The 12,993-nt window shown below is 39.1% G+C and overlaps 1 protein-coding gene across 5 annotated transcripts in view; it reads right to left on the reverse strand.

The window, feature by feature from the left end:
- The window catches only part of LOC131670827 (importin-9), a 224,555-nt gene that overhangs the window by 183,418 nt on the left and 28,144 nt on the right, over window positions 1–12,993 (reverse strand). For all 5 annotated transcript variants that reach the window (XR_009302497.1, XR_009302500.1, XM_058946892.1 and 2 more), the window contains exons 3-8: window positions 3,703–4,075; window positions 2,038–2,288; window positions 1,709–1,970; window positions 1,321–1,637; window positions 1,023–1,242; window positions 678–949 (exon numbers count right to left, since the gene is read on the reverse strand). Coding sequence is in view for 3 of the 5 variants with exons in the window: in XM_058946892.1 (XP_058802875.1) it covers window positions 678–949; window positions 1,023–1,242; window positions 1,321–1,637; window positions 1,709–1,970; window positions 2,038–2,288; window positions 3,703–4,075 (1,695 nt within the window). In the remaining 2 variants the exon portion in view is untranslated. The remainder of the gene's footprint in view (window positions 1–677; window positions 950–1,022; window positions 1,243–1,320; window positions 1,638–1,708; window positions 1,971–2,037; window positions 2,289–3,702; window positions 4,076–12,993) is intronic.

The raw sequence follows: 12,993 nt of genomic DNA on the forward strand, positions 1-12,993 counted from the left end.
AAAAAACAAATCCATTGATATTCTCAGGTAATGGAACTCGTCTCCTGCATAAGATTTCGTGCTTTTTCCAATAAACTACTGAGGCTCTGAGCAGTTATTCAATAATGACCTGTCATGAACGATATATTTTTCTATGAGGCGGGCATAATGCTCTTGCAAGATTTTTTTTACTTTGATTATTTATGTTTGATCTATGGATAGCTAGATATTTATTAAAAATGAAAAGTAAAAAGTGTCCTCTTTATACTTGTGAAAAACTTGTTTAGCATTGATATTCGTGATATTATTTAATTTTTCTTATTAAAAGATCTGCAAAGATTGACTAACCGTCCAATGAAACGTAGCCCAGAAAAAATTTACATGTTAGAATTTTTAATTATTGTAATAGGGAGCATCTCTCAAATTCGGATATAACCACCATTTAGAATACTCAAATGTTCCTGATAGATATTTTTGTAAGATTGTGTGCAATATTTATTCGGAGCTAATATTTTTTCCAATTACTTGTATTTTTATGTACTCCCGCCTATATATGTTATATCATCCATGATTAATTCATTCACTTGTTTATTTAATTAATTAAATATATAATAAAATAATTAAATTAGTACTTTATTTCGAGAGTGAACTGTAGAAATAATTAAGTGCAAAAAATTACATTAAAATATTTGTTTTACCTGAGGATTCAATAACTGTGCTATAATTTGTAGTATGTACTGTAATCCAGTCCTTCCTTCATTATCTCGGTGATTTATAATTTGTTGGGCACTAGCATTTAAATATGCGCGAATAACTTCACCACCATTTTGTAATGTGTCGTTATCAGTCGAATCTAGGATGCACTGACAAGCAACTGGAAAAGCAGATTCGACCAAAGCATCACTTAATGGATGTGGAGAATGCTGCACTAATACTTCTAGTACGTCTAATGCTACACCGCGAATTCCTTCTAAAAAAGAATAATATTTATAAAATAACTTTTCAACCAAATATTGTATAATTATAAGTACTTTTATCCCTACCGTCTTTCGCCTTTTCTGAAGGAGTTATATTCATCATACTTATCAAAGTAGGAATTAAACGAGTTTGCATTGGACCTACGCAACCAGGATTTTCACTCAATTCTTTAAAAATATCTTGACATAAATTTAGAATTTCTGGATCACTATGAAATTTGAGAAAAGCTGCGATTGTGAGAGAGCAGAGCTTATTTTCTACAGAAGCCGTAAATAATTTATCCAGCTGTAAGGTCAATAAGTGAATGAAATGTTTCAATTTTCATTGAATTAATTAGATAATACAAAGCATTTATCTTATTACTGGAATCAAGACTGAAAATGTATCCAAAATCAGAGTTAAAATTTCTTTAGAGGTCTGATTAGATATTGTGAATAATCCTTGAAAAATAGTTGATAACTGAGTACGCAATAAATCTAAAAGGGTAGTATTTTTCGAAGAAGCAGCTTTGCAAAACCAATATATTGTTTTTATCGAACTAATACGTATACAATTTGGTTGATTTTCCAACAACCCATTGACAGTAGCTTCCAAAAATTTTAAATTCATCTCATAAGGAAGCTCTTGAGCATAACGTCCACCAATATATAAACACCTACCCAATAGTAAAGGATGAGCTCCTATAATAGATAAAATGCTATATTAACAAATAGTATAATGGCAGTTATTATGACACTTGGATTAAATATACCAGGATTATTCAATGTGCTTAAAACAACGCTATCTAGAAACCTAATTATATCAAATTGAAGTTTTTCTGCACGCTGTTGTTCAGCAACTGCATCTTTTGCTGAACTCAAAGTCACAATACAAGCTTCATACATTTTCCATCTATTTCCATCATTTCTCATAATGTAATTTGAAGATTGTATATTATTTGCTACTTCAATATGTTTTGTAATTGCATCACAAAGAGCATTCACTGAATCTTGTTCGGAGTATGATAAAAGTGTCTGAAAATAAGAAAATCTAAAGTAAAATATTGGCAATTCAATAAAAAAAAACTAATTTTAGACATACAGTAAGAAGTTCTTGTGCTGATATTCTAACGTTGTATGTCGTTATATACTGATCATCTTCTTCTATGAAATAATGTGGATTATTAGTCCATAATTCTATTTGTTCATCTGTTACTTGCATGAATAAAATAAGATAGTACATTATATCACTCAAAAAGTTTTTTATTAAACTTGCATATTTTTCATGATCGACCAATATACTAATAAATTCGAAAGTAACGATAATGAGATTGTTGAAATTGATAACTTCTCCTAGAGCAATAAAAATTTTCACAAAAAATAATCTAAATACAGTGAAACAACTCATATACAGGGTGTCCAAAAAGCTCCGGGACACCCCAGTAAGTCCTGAGATATAACTATTTCCGAGGAGATTAAGGTCATTCCTGTAGTAACTTTGAACGAGGAATCTAGTGGTGACCTTGGTTTTGACCTTGAGATTGACCTTCAAGGTTATTTCAAGGTCAACTTTGTTTTTTTAAATGGTAACCCCTATTTTTGACAACGGCAATCGAAAGAGCGGAAAATTTTACGTCCAAAACGGTATTTTTAAATTTTTTTTCATGGCCTTGAGAAGGTCGATTTAAGGTCAAATGCTTGAAAAACTGCCTAAAAGCGTTTTTTTAATTTTTAAGATATCGAAAAATGACCTCTACAAAATTTGTTCAGAACAGAGTAGGCCACCCAATGCACCAAAAACCTTTGACCTGTAACCTCATTTTGAAGGTCATTTCAAGGTCGAAGTGTTTTTTGTAATGGAAACCCCTCTTTTTGACCCCGGATTCGCACATAGCGCGAAATCCAACATTTGGATAAGGTATTATGTTGGGTTTCGATTGAGCCACGACGTTCATCGCTAAGGTCATGTGAAATTTAGATCCAATATTATTCGCAAAACATTTACAAATGTTTCGGGCTAAATTTATTGAATTCTACTGGGAGCATGTTACAGTAACCTTATCTTCAACCTTCAAGATCATTTCAAGGTTATTTCAAGGTCACCTTTGATTGTTTGAATAATAAAGTAACGGGTAATCCAAACCGAAAGTCAAGTTGTTTTAAATGAGGAGCAACGAGAGACATAGGTACAGTTTTTTTGCCGGATAAGTTGTTTCCACTCACTGCGTTTTGAATGTTTTTTTCTGATTTCGCGCTATGTGCGAATCCGGGGTCAAAAATAGGGGTTTCCATTACAAAAAACACTTCGACCTTGAAATGACCTTCAAAATGAGGTTACAGGTCAAAGGTTTTTGGTGCTTGGGTGGCCCACTCTGTTCTGAACAAATTTTGTAGAGGTCATTTTTCGATATCTTAAAAATTAAAAAATCGCTTTTAGGCAGTTTTTCAAGCATTTGACCTTAAATCGACCTTCTCAAGACCATGAAAAAAAATTTAAAAATACTGTTTTGGACGTAAAATTTTCCGCTCTTTCGATTTTCGTTGTCAAAAATAGGAGTTCCCATTTGAAAAAAAAGTTGACCGTGAAATGACCTTGAAGGTCAAGCTCAAGGTCAAAACCAAGGTCACCACTGGATTCCTCGTTCAAAGTTACTACAGGAATGACCTTAATCTCCTTGGAAATAGTTATATCTCAGGACTTACTGGGGTGTCCCGGAACTTTTTGGACACCCTGTATAATATGTATAGAAGATAAAGAAAACAGTACCATCTGAATCCACTTCATGAATATTTACTGCATCTTCCATATTAACTATTTCTTCCTGATATATTTTAGCACTTTGCGTTAATGTTATCCATATGGATGGCAAGATTTGTGGTAAAAATGATGTCATATACTTGGAAAGTTTTAAGGACAAACAATTAATTGATTTAATTATTTCCGTCTTGAGACCATTGTCACAAATGTTCGGGCTACTTGGTAGATTCAAGTACTGAACAAAGTTTTCACAGAACATGGGTATTATTGGTAATAAATGTTGTTCGATAGCTCCTCTATTGAAAACCCCAGTTTCAGCAACTAAGCTCGCAATAGTTGTGAATATCTCAACAGCTCTTCCTCGAGTTCGAATAGAATATTTCTATGAAAATAAGAATAACATATTTTAAATATTATGTGAATAACCAATAAACATTACTTGAATCCTATTTAATTTATCTAAGATATGATTTATGATCAGCGCAATATAAAAGAGTATCAATAAAAAATTAGACTGCAAAGATATCAAATGTGGCATAATTGAAAAAAATATTCTACTGAAAATGATAATACGTATATTTAATAATTTTTAGTACAGAGTTCTTATTCACTCTTGATTTTTCCCAGGTTGATTAATTCTTAATATTTAAAAAATTTTAATTACTATGTAAAAATATAAATATAATGGACGGGGAATTCTATTTTCATTATATTCTATGGTAAATAGTATATAACTTTACAAAAGACTAATGCTGATCATTCTGCCCGGCGGACAAATTAGTCCCCGAGGCGAAGTGGAGGGGTCCAATCCATCGGGAAAGATTAGCACAGACCGATAAAAAAAAATTCCAGAAAGCAGACCTAATAATCCAAAGGTTTTTAATACGCTGATTTCGAATATGGCCTCAGAATCAACCTATCAACCTAGGTTCCTGAGATATTCTAATTTAAATGTGCGAAAAACAGGCTATATAGCACTTTTCAAGGTTATGTAACATAGTGAATAAATTTTTTTTTTCTTAAATGGAATATATCACCTGAAATCATAATCCTTATCTTTCAAAATCCTTCTTTACGGTCACAAAAATATTCATTTCTCATCAATTTATCGTTAATTGAAAATTACCATCTTAACTAATTTCTTACACCATGATATCATTAAACAAATTATTAGGCAATAAATCATATCAGAATTCTGTTGTTGAGGATAGTGAAAGCATATAGATCACTAATATTTGGCGAAGACCGTCTATTGATTATATTTTCTACTCTCAAAGTACACAAATTTTATCCATACTAAAGTTCTCAGTTATTCTATCTTATAAGCTGAAGTATCTAACAAGCGATTAAAGTACGGATTATTCGTACGTATAATGACAAAGTAACCAGGCATGACACACTCTAAGAAGACTAAGAGCTACTAACCTCAAATCGCCCGTCTGCGTCCCGATAGTTTTTGCCGAGAGAGAGAAACGAAGAGCACACCAAAAATACAAAGGGTATCTGACTTGAGAGAGGGGCTTCGCTGAAGACTGGCGATCTGCTCATCCGCTCATTGACGCCTTGGTAACTGTCGTTGCCTGCTCTTTCGATTACTCTCCGTAATTTCCAGCAGCGAAGGGACCGCTATTCGTTGCAAACTTCCTTACCGCTTCCGCGTTGCCGCAAAGGTAGGCAGATATCCGTTCGCCACCCTCTTTGTTGTCTCAACACCACTCGTGATCAGGTTTTTCTCACTTGGCTATTATCACAACGCTTGTCAGGCTAGAACTACTCACGCTTTCTTGCTTTTCGCGGCATATTCTCACCGAGAAGACTCTTTGAGTCATCGGCTGAGTGCCGCCACCTACGCACGCACTATTGTCTTTAGCCACTCCGACCACCGACGCTGATTAGGAATTAGACCTGAAACAAAGCCACATCGAGCGGCAATACTTGGTTCGAACGACCAAGACATCGATGTGACAGTGGCGAAAGGGAAGGTGCACGCGGAAGAGAGAGAGGCATCTAGGGCGAGCGATTTCAGCGATCGCCTCACCCGTCATACCCCCTCCCAAGTCTAACAATACCCTCAAGACCATCGATGGACGACCACCTCGATCTTTTCCCCGAAGACCACCTTCGGATGTCCTGAGATTCATAAAGATAAAAGAGAAAAAGGAAGGATAATGTCCACGCACACAGAAATATACATCCACTCATTACCGGAACTTTCCAAACCTACACACTACTTTGACTCACCAGTCTACTGATCTATGTCTGGAGCATCAAGAATACATCTTTACAATGCGAAGCACCGCAGCCGTAACATCCTGATGTATTTGGCCGGGGTAGGGTGGCTAGGATCGCTGGTACCTCGCGTAAACTGGCGCACACCTTGCATATCAATCCACGATCACGACGTACTGTCTGGGCTGGGCAACCAGAACGGCAATAGACCCCTGTCCTGCAATTAAAGCAGGAAAACGGCCGAACATTCAGCACCGACTCCAGGCCGCTCAGGAAGGTTTCTGTGAATCGAGTATCTTCGGCGTCCATCCTTGCAACCGGTGTGATTGGAACCCTTACGGGAGAGATATGCTGTACCGTCAGCTACAAGTTGTCTTCCACTAAGCTTGGCACCATCGTCCTCTCTTGTCGAGGTCCGGTCCGAAACAAAATTGACTGACACGGAATGGCCCGTGGAGACGGCTTCTACACGCTCCTCTCTTACGTCAGCTGCCGGTGGTTGGAAAAAACCCCCAACACCAGCTAGGCTCCGACAATCTTCCAGACACACAATCCGTCCTAAAGCATCCACCGCAGCATGTCAGTCACCCCCGGCTACGCGAAAGAAAGATCAGCCTCCGAGTCGGACAAAGCCAAGACCTCCTGGCAACAACCGCCTTGGATGTCCGCCGTCCTCTTCCTCCTAGGACGTGAAGGCAAGGCTCCTATCTCTCAGGAGCGGGAACACGCCAGTCCGCAAGCTCGCCCGATTTCTGGCGACACGAGCGCCTTCTTAAGGCAATTACCTCCGCTGATGCTTCACCAAGAGAACGGTGTCAAATTACGCTTTTCTTTCCCAGCTCACTCGCTTCTCGGGGAAGATTGCTGGCTTCTGCTCGACGATCGCTCATGCTTAGTCCCGTCCACATCGCTCAGGGGCGAGACCCAATTACTTACTGCAAGGACAGGGCCCGTGTTCTTCCTTTTCCTCTTCTTGCTAATACCCTGTTGACTTTCGGCAGTACTCTGACGCTCGTCCTCGAGATAACCGGCAAGCGTGATATTACACGGCGGCGCACTCCGACGGAAACTATGAGTATTCCGAGGGTCCAGCTTTCGGAACTCCAGGGGCATCCACTCGAAAGTTTCGTGGGTGCGGTCCGTCGGCCGCACCATCGACAGTGCCTTTGCCAAGCATATCTCAATCCTCGGAGGTACCTCTTCAGCCACCTTCAAGCGTCCATTCATGAAATCCCTGTTCGGGAATTCTTCCTCAATCACGGCTAGCGGGAGTTCGGATAGCCGAGTAGAGCTTTCGGAGGCTGACGCGAGTGCGGATTCACGCACGTCGCTTGACCTTCCAGCTTCTGCGGTTACTCCGGTGGGCTCCGTAACGAGAGTTCCTCCAACTCTATCTCTGCCGCGCCATTGTCCACCCTTAGACCGACGGTCTCCCTTTCCTCAGTGTTGATCTTCTCTTTGGGGAGTCCCAGGCCCACACTAAAGACGCGATAAGCTGAAAGCCATCGCCTGTCTAAGTATCCGAGTGCCGAGCGCCTCCTGGGCCCGGGATGGAATCGCTACTCCAGGCGTGCGCTCCACGCCGCACCGCTCCGGGAGCGCTTCCTCACCGCCACTCTCCGTGGTACTGACAAGCGATTGCTCGGGTTGAGCCACAGATATAGAGGGCGCTTGCCTCTGTGTCCATAAGTGTCAGGACCATTGATCTGTCCGGGTTCAGCGGGGGCTCGCTACTGACGCCTTTCTCGACAGTCAGAGCTACCAACTTCGCAACCACCTTCTCCATCTGCTAATTCCAACTGCAGTTAGTGTTACTGTCCTAAGTACTCTGTCACTAAAATAAAAGACATCTTAGAAAAAGAAAAAAAAAACGACGCTTCACTCACAAGTTCATTAATTAAAAACTGTAAAGCTCATTTAGCTCTACTTCAAACTGGCCGTGAGTCGTCGATCGTTATTCCGATGGAATATAACCGCACAATGGAATATAACACTTAAAATCCTTCACGTGGACCATTGGCACCTGATGATTATTATCGGACTCCAATTCATATATCACATTAGAGACTTTCCTTATTACCTTGTACGGGTCCGCATACTCTGGATCGAGTTTCACATTCCTACCCGCCACCGAACTCGACGACGAATATTTCCTTCGCCAGACTACGAGAGTCGTTTGAAAAGTCCGTGCAAAGTCAGAGAGATGGCGCTACTAGTGCCTATCAAGGTTATTTTCAGTTAGTGGCATATCTTGGAAGAGAACGCACCAAGTTTCAGCCAGATCGGCCAATTACTTTGCGTTTTACATTCGTTTCAATCAATGAAATCGAGTGGTTGTAAAAAAATGGACGAAAAAGAATTTCGTGTATTGATTAAACATTACTTTTTCAAAGGCAAAACGCCTCAGGAGATTAAACAGAAGATTGATAAACATTATGGTGATTGTGCACCTTTGATTAGAATGGTTTATAAGTGGTTTCAAAATTTTCGGAGTGGCCATATGAGCACAAAAGACGCTGAACGTTCTGAATTCCCTGTTGAGGTTACCACTTCAGAAATCATTGATAAAATCCATGATATGGTGATGGCTGACAGAAGAATGAAGGTGCGTGAGATTGCTAGTACTGTAGGCATCTCGAGCGAACGGGTACATAATATTTTGCACCAACATTTGGACATGACAAAGCTATCCGCTAGATGGGTGCCGCGATTGCTCACGATTAACCAAAAACGAGATCCTATGAAGTGTGGCAAGAATGGTTTTCAGCTGTTCCAGCAAAATCCACAAGACTTTAAGCGTCGTTTCATCACTGTAGATGAAATATGAATACATCACTACACTCCTGAGGCCAAAGAACAGTCTAAACAATGGGTTACCAAGGGGGAATCTGCTCCGAAAAAGACGAAGACAATTTCTTCGGCCGGAAAGGTTATGGCGACTGTCTTTTGGGATTCGCAAAGAATAATCTTCATCGACTATCTAGAAAAGGGTAAAACCATTACAGGCGAATATTATTCATCGTTATTGGATCGTTTGAAAACCGAGTTGCTAGAGAAACGTCCACGAATGGCCCACAAAAAAGTCCTCTTCCACCACGACAATGCGCTAGCTCACGCCTCAGCAGTTGTGGCCGCAAAACCGATGGAGATGGAGCTCCAACTCGTTTCACATCCCCCCTATTTTCCAGACTTGGCTTCGTCGGACTACTATTTGCTCCCTAATATGAAAAAATGGCTGGCGGGGAAAAGATTTTATTCAAATGAGGAGGTGATTGCAGAAACGAATGCCTATTTTACAGACTTGGACAAATCATATTATTTGGAAGGGATTAACAAACTAGAGCAGCGTTGGATGAAGTGTATAAGCCTAAAAGGAGACTATGTTGAAAAATAAAAAAGATTTATTAAAAAAAATCAAGCAGTTTTTATTTTTCACGGACTTTTCAAACGACCCTCATAAATCGCCTACATTAAAAACTATATGCCTTCGTTTCTGATAGTACTCTCTTTTCTACTTTTGCTGCGCTTGCTCGATCTGACCGTCTACTAACTCCTGCAACGAATTCAACCTTTGCAGTCGGTCCTGACAAATCTCCGGCTTGATTTTTATTATGGGGGAGCGGCGAGGTGTCGCGATTCGTGCGTGTGTGCGGCCATTTTTGTGTGGTGAGAGACAAAGGGGGAGAACAATAACAGCAAATATATACAATCACTCTAACAAAATAAATCTAACAAAAAACAACAATAAACATCACAAAACACACACACACACACACACACACACACACACTCAATAACGAACACTGGGAACAATAGCTACACTCAAAATTAATCAACAAGATTAACAGCCATAGTAACAACAACGAATAATAGGAATAACAGGCTACGTGACCGAACGATTAAACATGTCGCAAATAAGTATTATTTTTCTATTTCTTTCCTCAAGGTTGTTATCGAACGAGTACACAGTGGATCGGTGAGCAGATCTGCAGCGATCCGCTGCGCGTTGCGCGTAATTTTGTAATACAGCGTTGTTATTGTTCAATTTAGTTTGTTGATGTATAATTATAATAATTGTTAATAGAAAATTTATTACCTAAATCGCTTCTGATCCTGCATTAATTTTCTCGTGTGCGTTTAATGCATTTGCTCGACACATTATTCGGTCATGGGAACGTCTTTTGCTTCCCGGATCACCTTCTTTTCAAATAAATAATTTTGTACGGACAGTCGCGAGCTATCCGGACAGGAACGGCTGTTTATCTCCGATACACCCTAAAAAAATTTATAACGTAGACAGAAACAGATTACCTATAAACGAGGTACCACAAGCTGAGAAAGCAGAGAACGCGCCTCATTTATTGGTTCAGAGTTACGTCAAAGAAAATGCCTCAACACAATAGATAATGTGATACAAAATCTAGACAGTTCAGTTCAAGTATATGTTGAAACTACGAGAGAACTATTAAATAAAAACAACGAAACAGAAATCAATCAAATCCATGTGCTGGCTATATTTAAGCTCGACTTAGAAGGTAACACATACAAAATCTTTGACGAAACCTCAAGCTACCCTGTTATGGAGATTTTCATCAGCTCCCAGACTTACAAACCTCAAAATAATTCGGGTTGGGTTCAAATCGCAGTCGAGTCGATCAGATTATGGTGAGTTACCCGACGATAAAACATAAAGATTTCGAAATTTAGTCGATAAAACGGACAAAGCTTTCCATTTACCTACTGAAAATTTAATGTCCACCAGCGCGGCAAGACAAAGAATAATAACGACAGATGACGTCCCTGTACATATTCGCCAATATCCGATTCCACAGAAGATGCAAGAAACAGTTGAAAATGAAGTTGTTAAACTCTTAGTGGCAGGAATTACAGAACCGTCGTATAATGATTATAACGCCCCTCTTATTGCCGCACCCGAACAAGAAAACGAATGACAGTTGTTGTCGACTTTATATAGTTAAAAAAAAACTAAATCCTTACCCGATCCCGAACTTAATCAACAATCTAACACAGTTGAATGGTTCTAACATATTCTCCATTCTTGACATGCAAAGTGGATTTCATCAAATCGAATTAGACCCCCGTGACCGCCATAAAACTGCATTTTCCACTCTCTTTAACCGATCCCAATTCGTCCGAATGCCTTTAGGATTGAAAAATGCGCCCAGTATATTCAAACGCATGATAGACAATGTACTAAGAGATATTCAAGGAAAAATTGTATTTGCATACGACGTGTGATCAACAAGTAAGGTGACTTTGTATTTTTAAGAAAAAATATTTATTTATTTATCAATATTTATGTTGTCCCCTTCAAAGTAATCCCCCTCAGATACAATACACTTATGCCAACGGTTTTTCCAATCCTCAAAGCACTTTTCATAAACACTTTTCGGTATAGCCCCGAGCTCTTCCATCGATGCAGTCTTTATCTCTTTAATCGTTGCAAATCTCCGTCCTTTCATAGGTCTCTTTAGTTTTGGGAACAAGAAAAAGTCACATAGGGCCAAATCCGGTGAATATGGTGGCTGAGGCATGATTGTGGTGTTGTTTTTGGCCAAAAAATCTCTCACAAGCAAAGATGAGTGAGCAGGGGCATTATCGTGATGCAAAAGCCATGAATTGTTTTTCCATAATTCTAGGTGTTTTCTTCGTATTGCTTCTCGCAAACGGCGCATAACTTCAAGATAATACTGTTTATTGACCGTACGTCCATATGGTAAGAACTCCTGATGCACCACGTCATGGTAATCGAAGAAAACAGTGAGCAAAACTTTGACATTTGATCGAACTTGGCGTGCTTTTTTCGGTCTTGGCTCATCTGGGCTCTTCCATTGGGACGATTGGACTTTGGTTTCGATACCATAACCATATACCCATGATTCGTCACCAGTTATGACCCTTTTGAGTAAATCTGGGTCGTCGTTGACGTCATTCAACAGTTCTTGAGCGATGCTCATGCGACGGTTCTTTTGGTCAAAATTTAGCAATTTCGGAACAAACTTCGCTGACACACGTCTCATGCCCAAAACGTTAGAAAAAATTTCATGGCACGAGCCAAGCGATATACCAACATCCTTAGCAACTTCTCTGATAGTGATTCGACGATTTTCCAGAAGAATTTTCTGCACTGCTTGAACGTTTTCATCAGTTGTTGACGTGCTTGGGCGTCCAGAGCGAGGCTCGTCATTGGCATCTTCCCGGCCATCTTGGAAGAGTTTGTACCACTTGTAAATTTTTTTTACTCAGAACAGTTTCACCGTATGCCATCGTCAACATTTCAAGTGTTTCGGAGCACTTTATTTTATTTTTTACACAAAATTTGATGCAAATCCTTTGATCCATATTTTTCGATAGTAAGAAATCGCCGAGCACGCAAAACACTTATAACCTTTACGCCTCTCACAACCAAACAAAAAATACTATACACTTGAAACTTGGTACAAATGTTTGGGAAGAGTGTACCAACATAACAAAACAAAAAAATCGATAATCGAAAGTACGTTGCCCGTGAAATTTGAAAAGTCACCTTACTTTTTGAACACACCTCGTATTGTAAAAATTATTATAATAATAACACAACATAAATATTATGCCGAACTTGAATTAAAGGGCCAACACAAACATGATATTTAACTGTCGGTAGAGCATAAGTAAACAGGCAAACGACTAAGAGCTCAGGAACAAGATCATGGTAATAACACATAAAATTGGTTCTTACAATTAATTTTCCATTTATTTAACTATGTTATGAATTACGTGATCACGCTTACACCACTCGCAATACTTTGATACAATAGAGATTCTAAATTAAACGATTATCAGAATTAGTACAACGTCATTAACCGACATGTCATTTTCACTAAACTCTTTCTATTCTCCAATAAAATTATTAGAAAAAGTGCGTCTTACATTATTATTGCTTATTATCGTGCAATAATCCACCATTAGCAGACCAATCCTTCAAATTTAAAGTGAAGTGGATGAGCTTCTCATAATTTTTTCTCAAACGCTGTGGTTGACTTGCAGGTTCAGGTCGCTGTCAGTAGTTGA

This window comes from Phymastichus coffea, unplaced genomic scaffold, assembly GCF_024137745.1.
Source record: "Phymastichus coffea isolate CEN01 unplaced genomic scaffold, Cenicafe_Pcof_1.1 PCOF00001, whole genome shotgun sequence".
NCBI lineage: Eukaryota > Metazoa > Arthropoda > Insecta > Hymenoptera > Eulophidae > Phymastichus > Phymastichus coffea.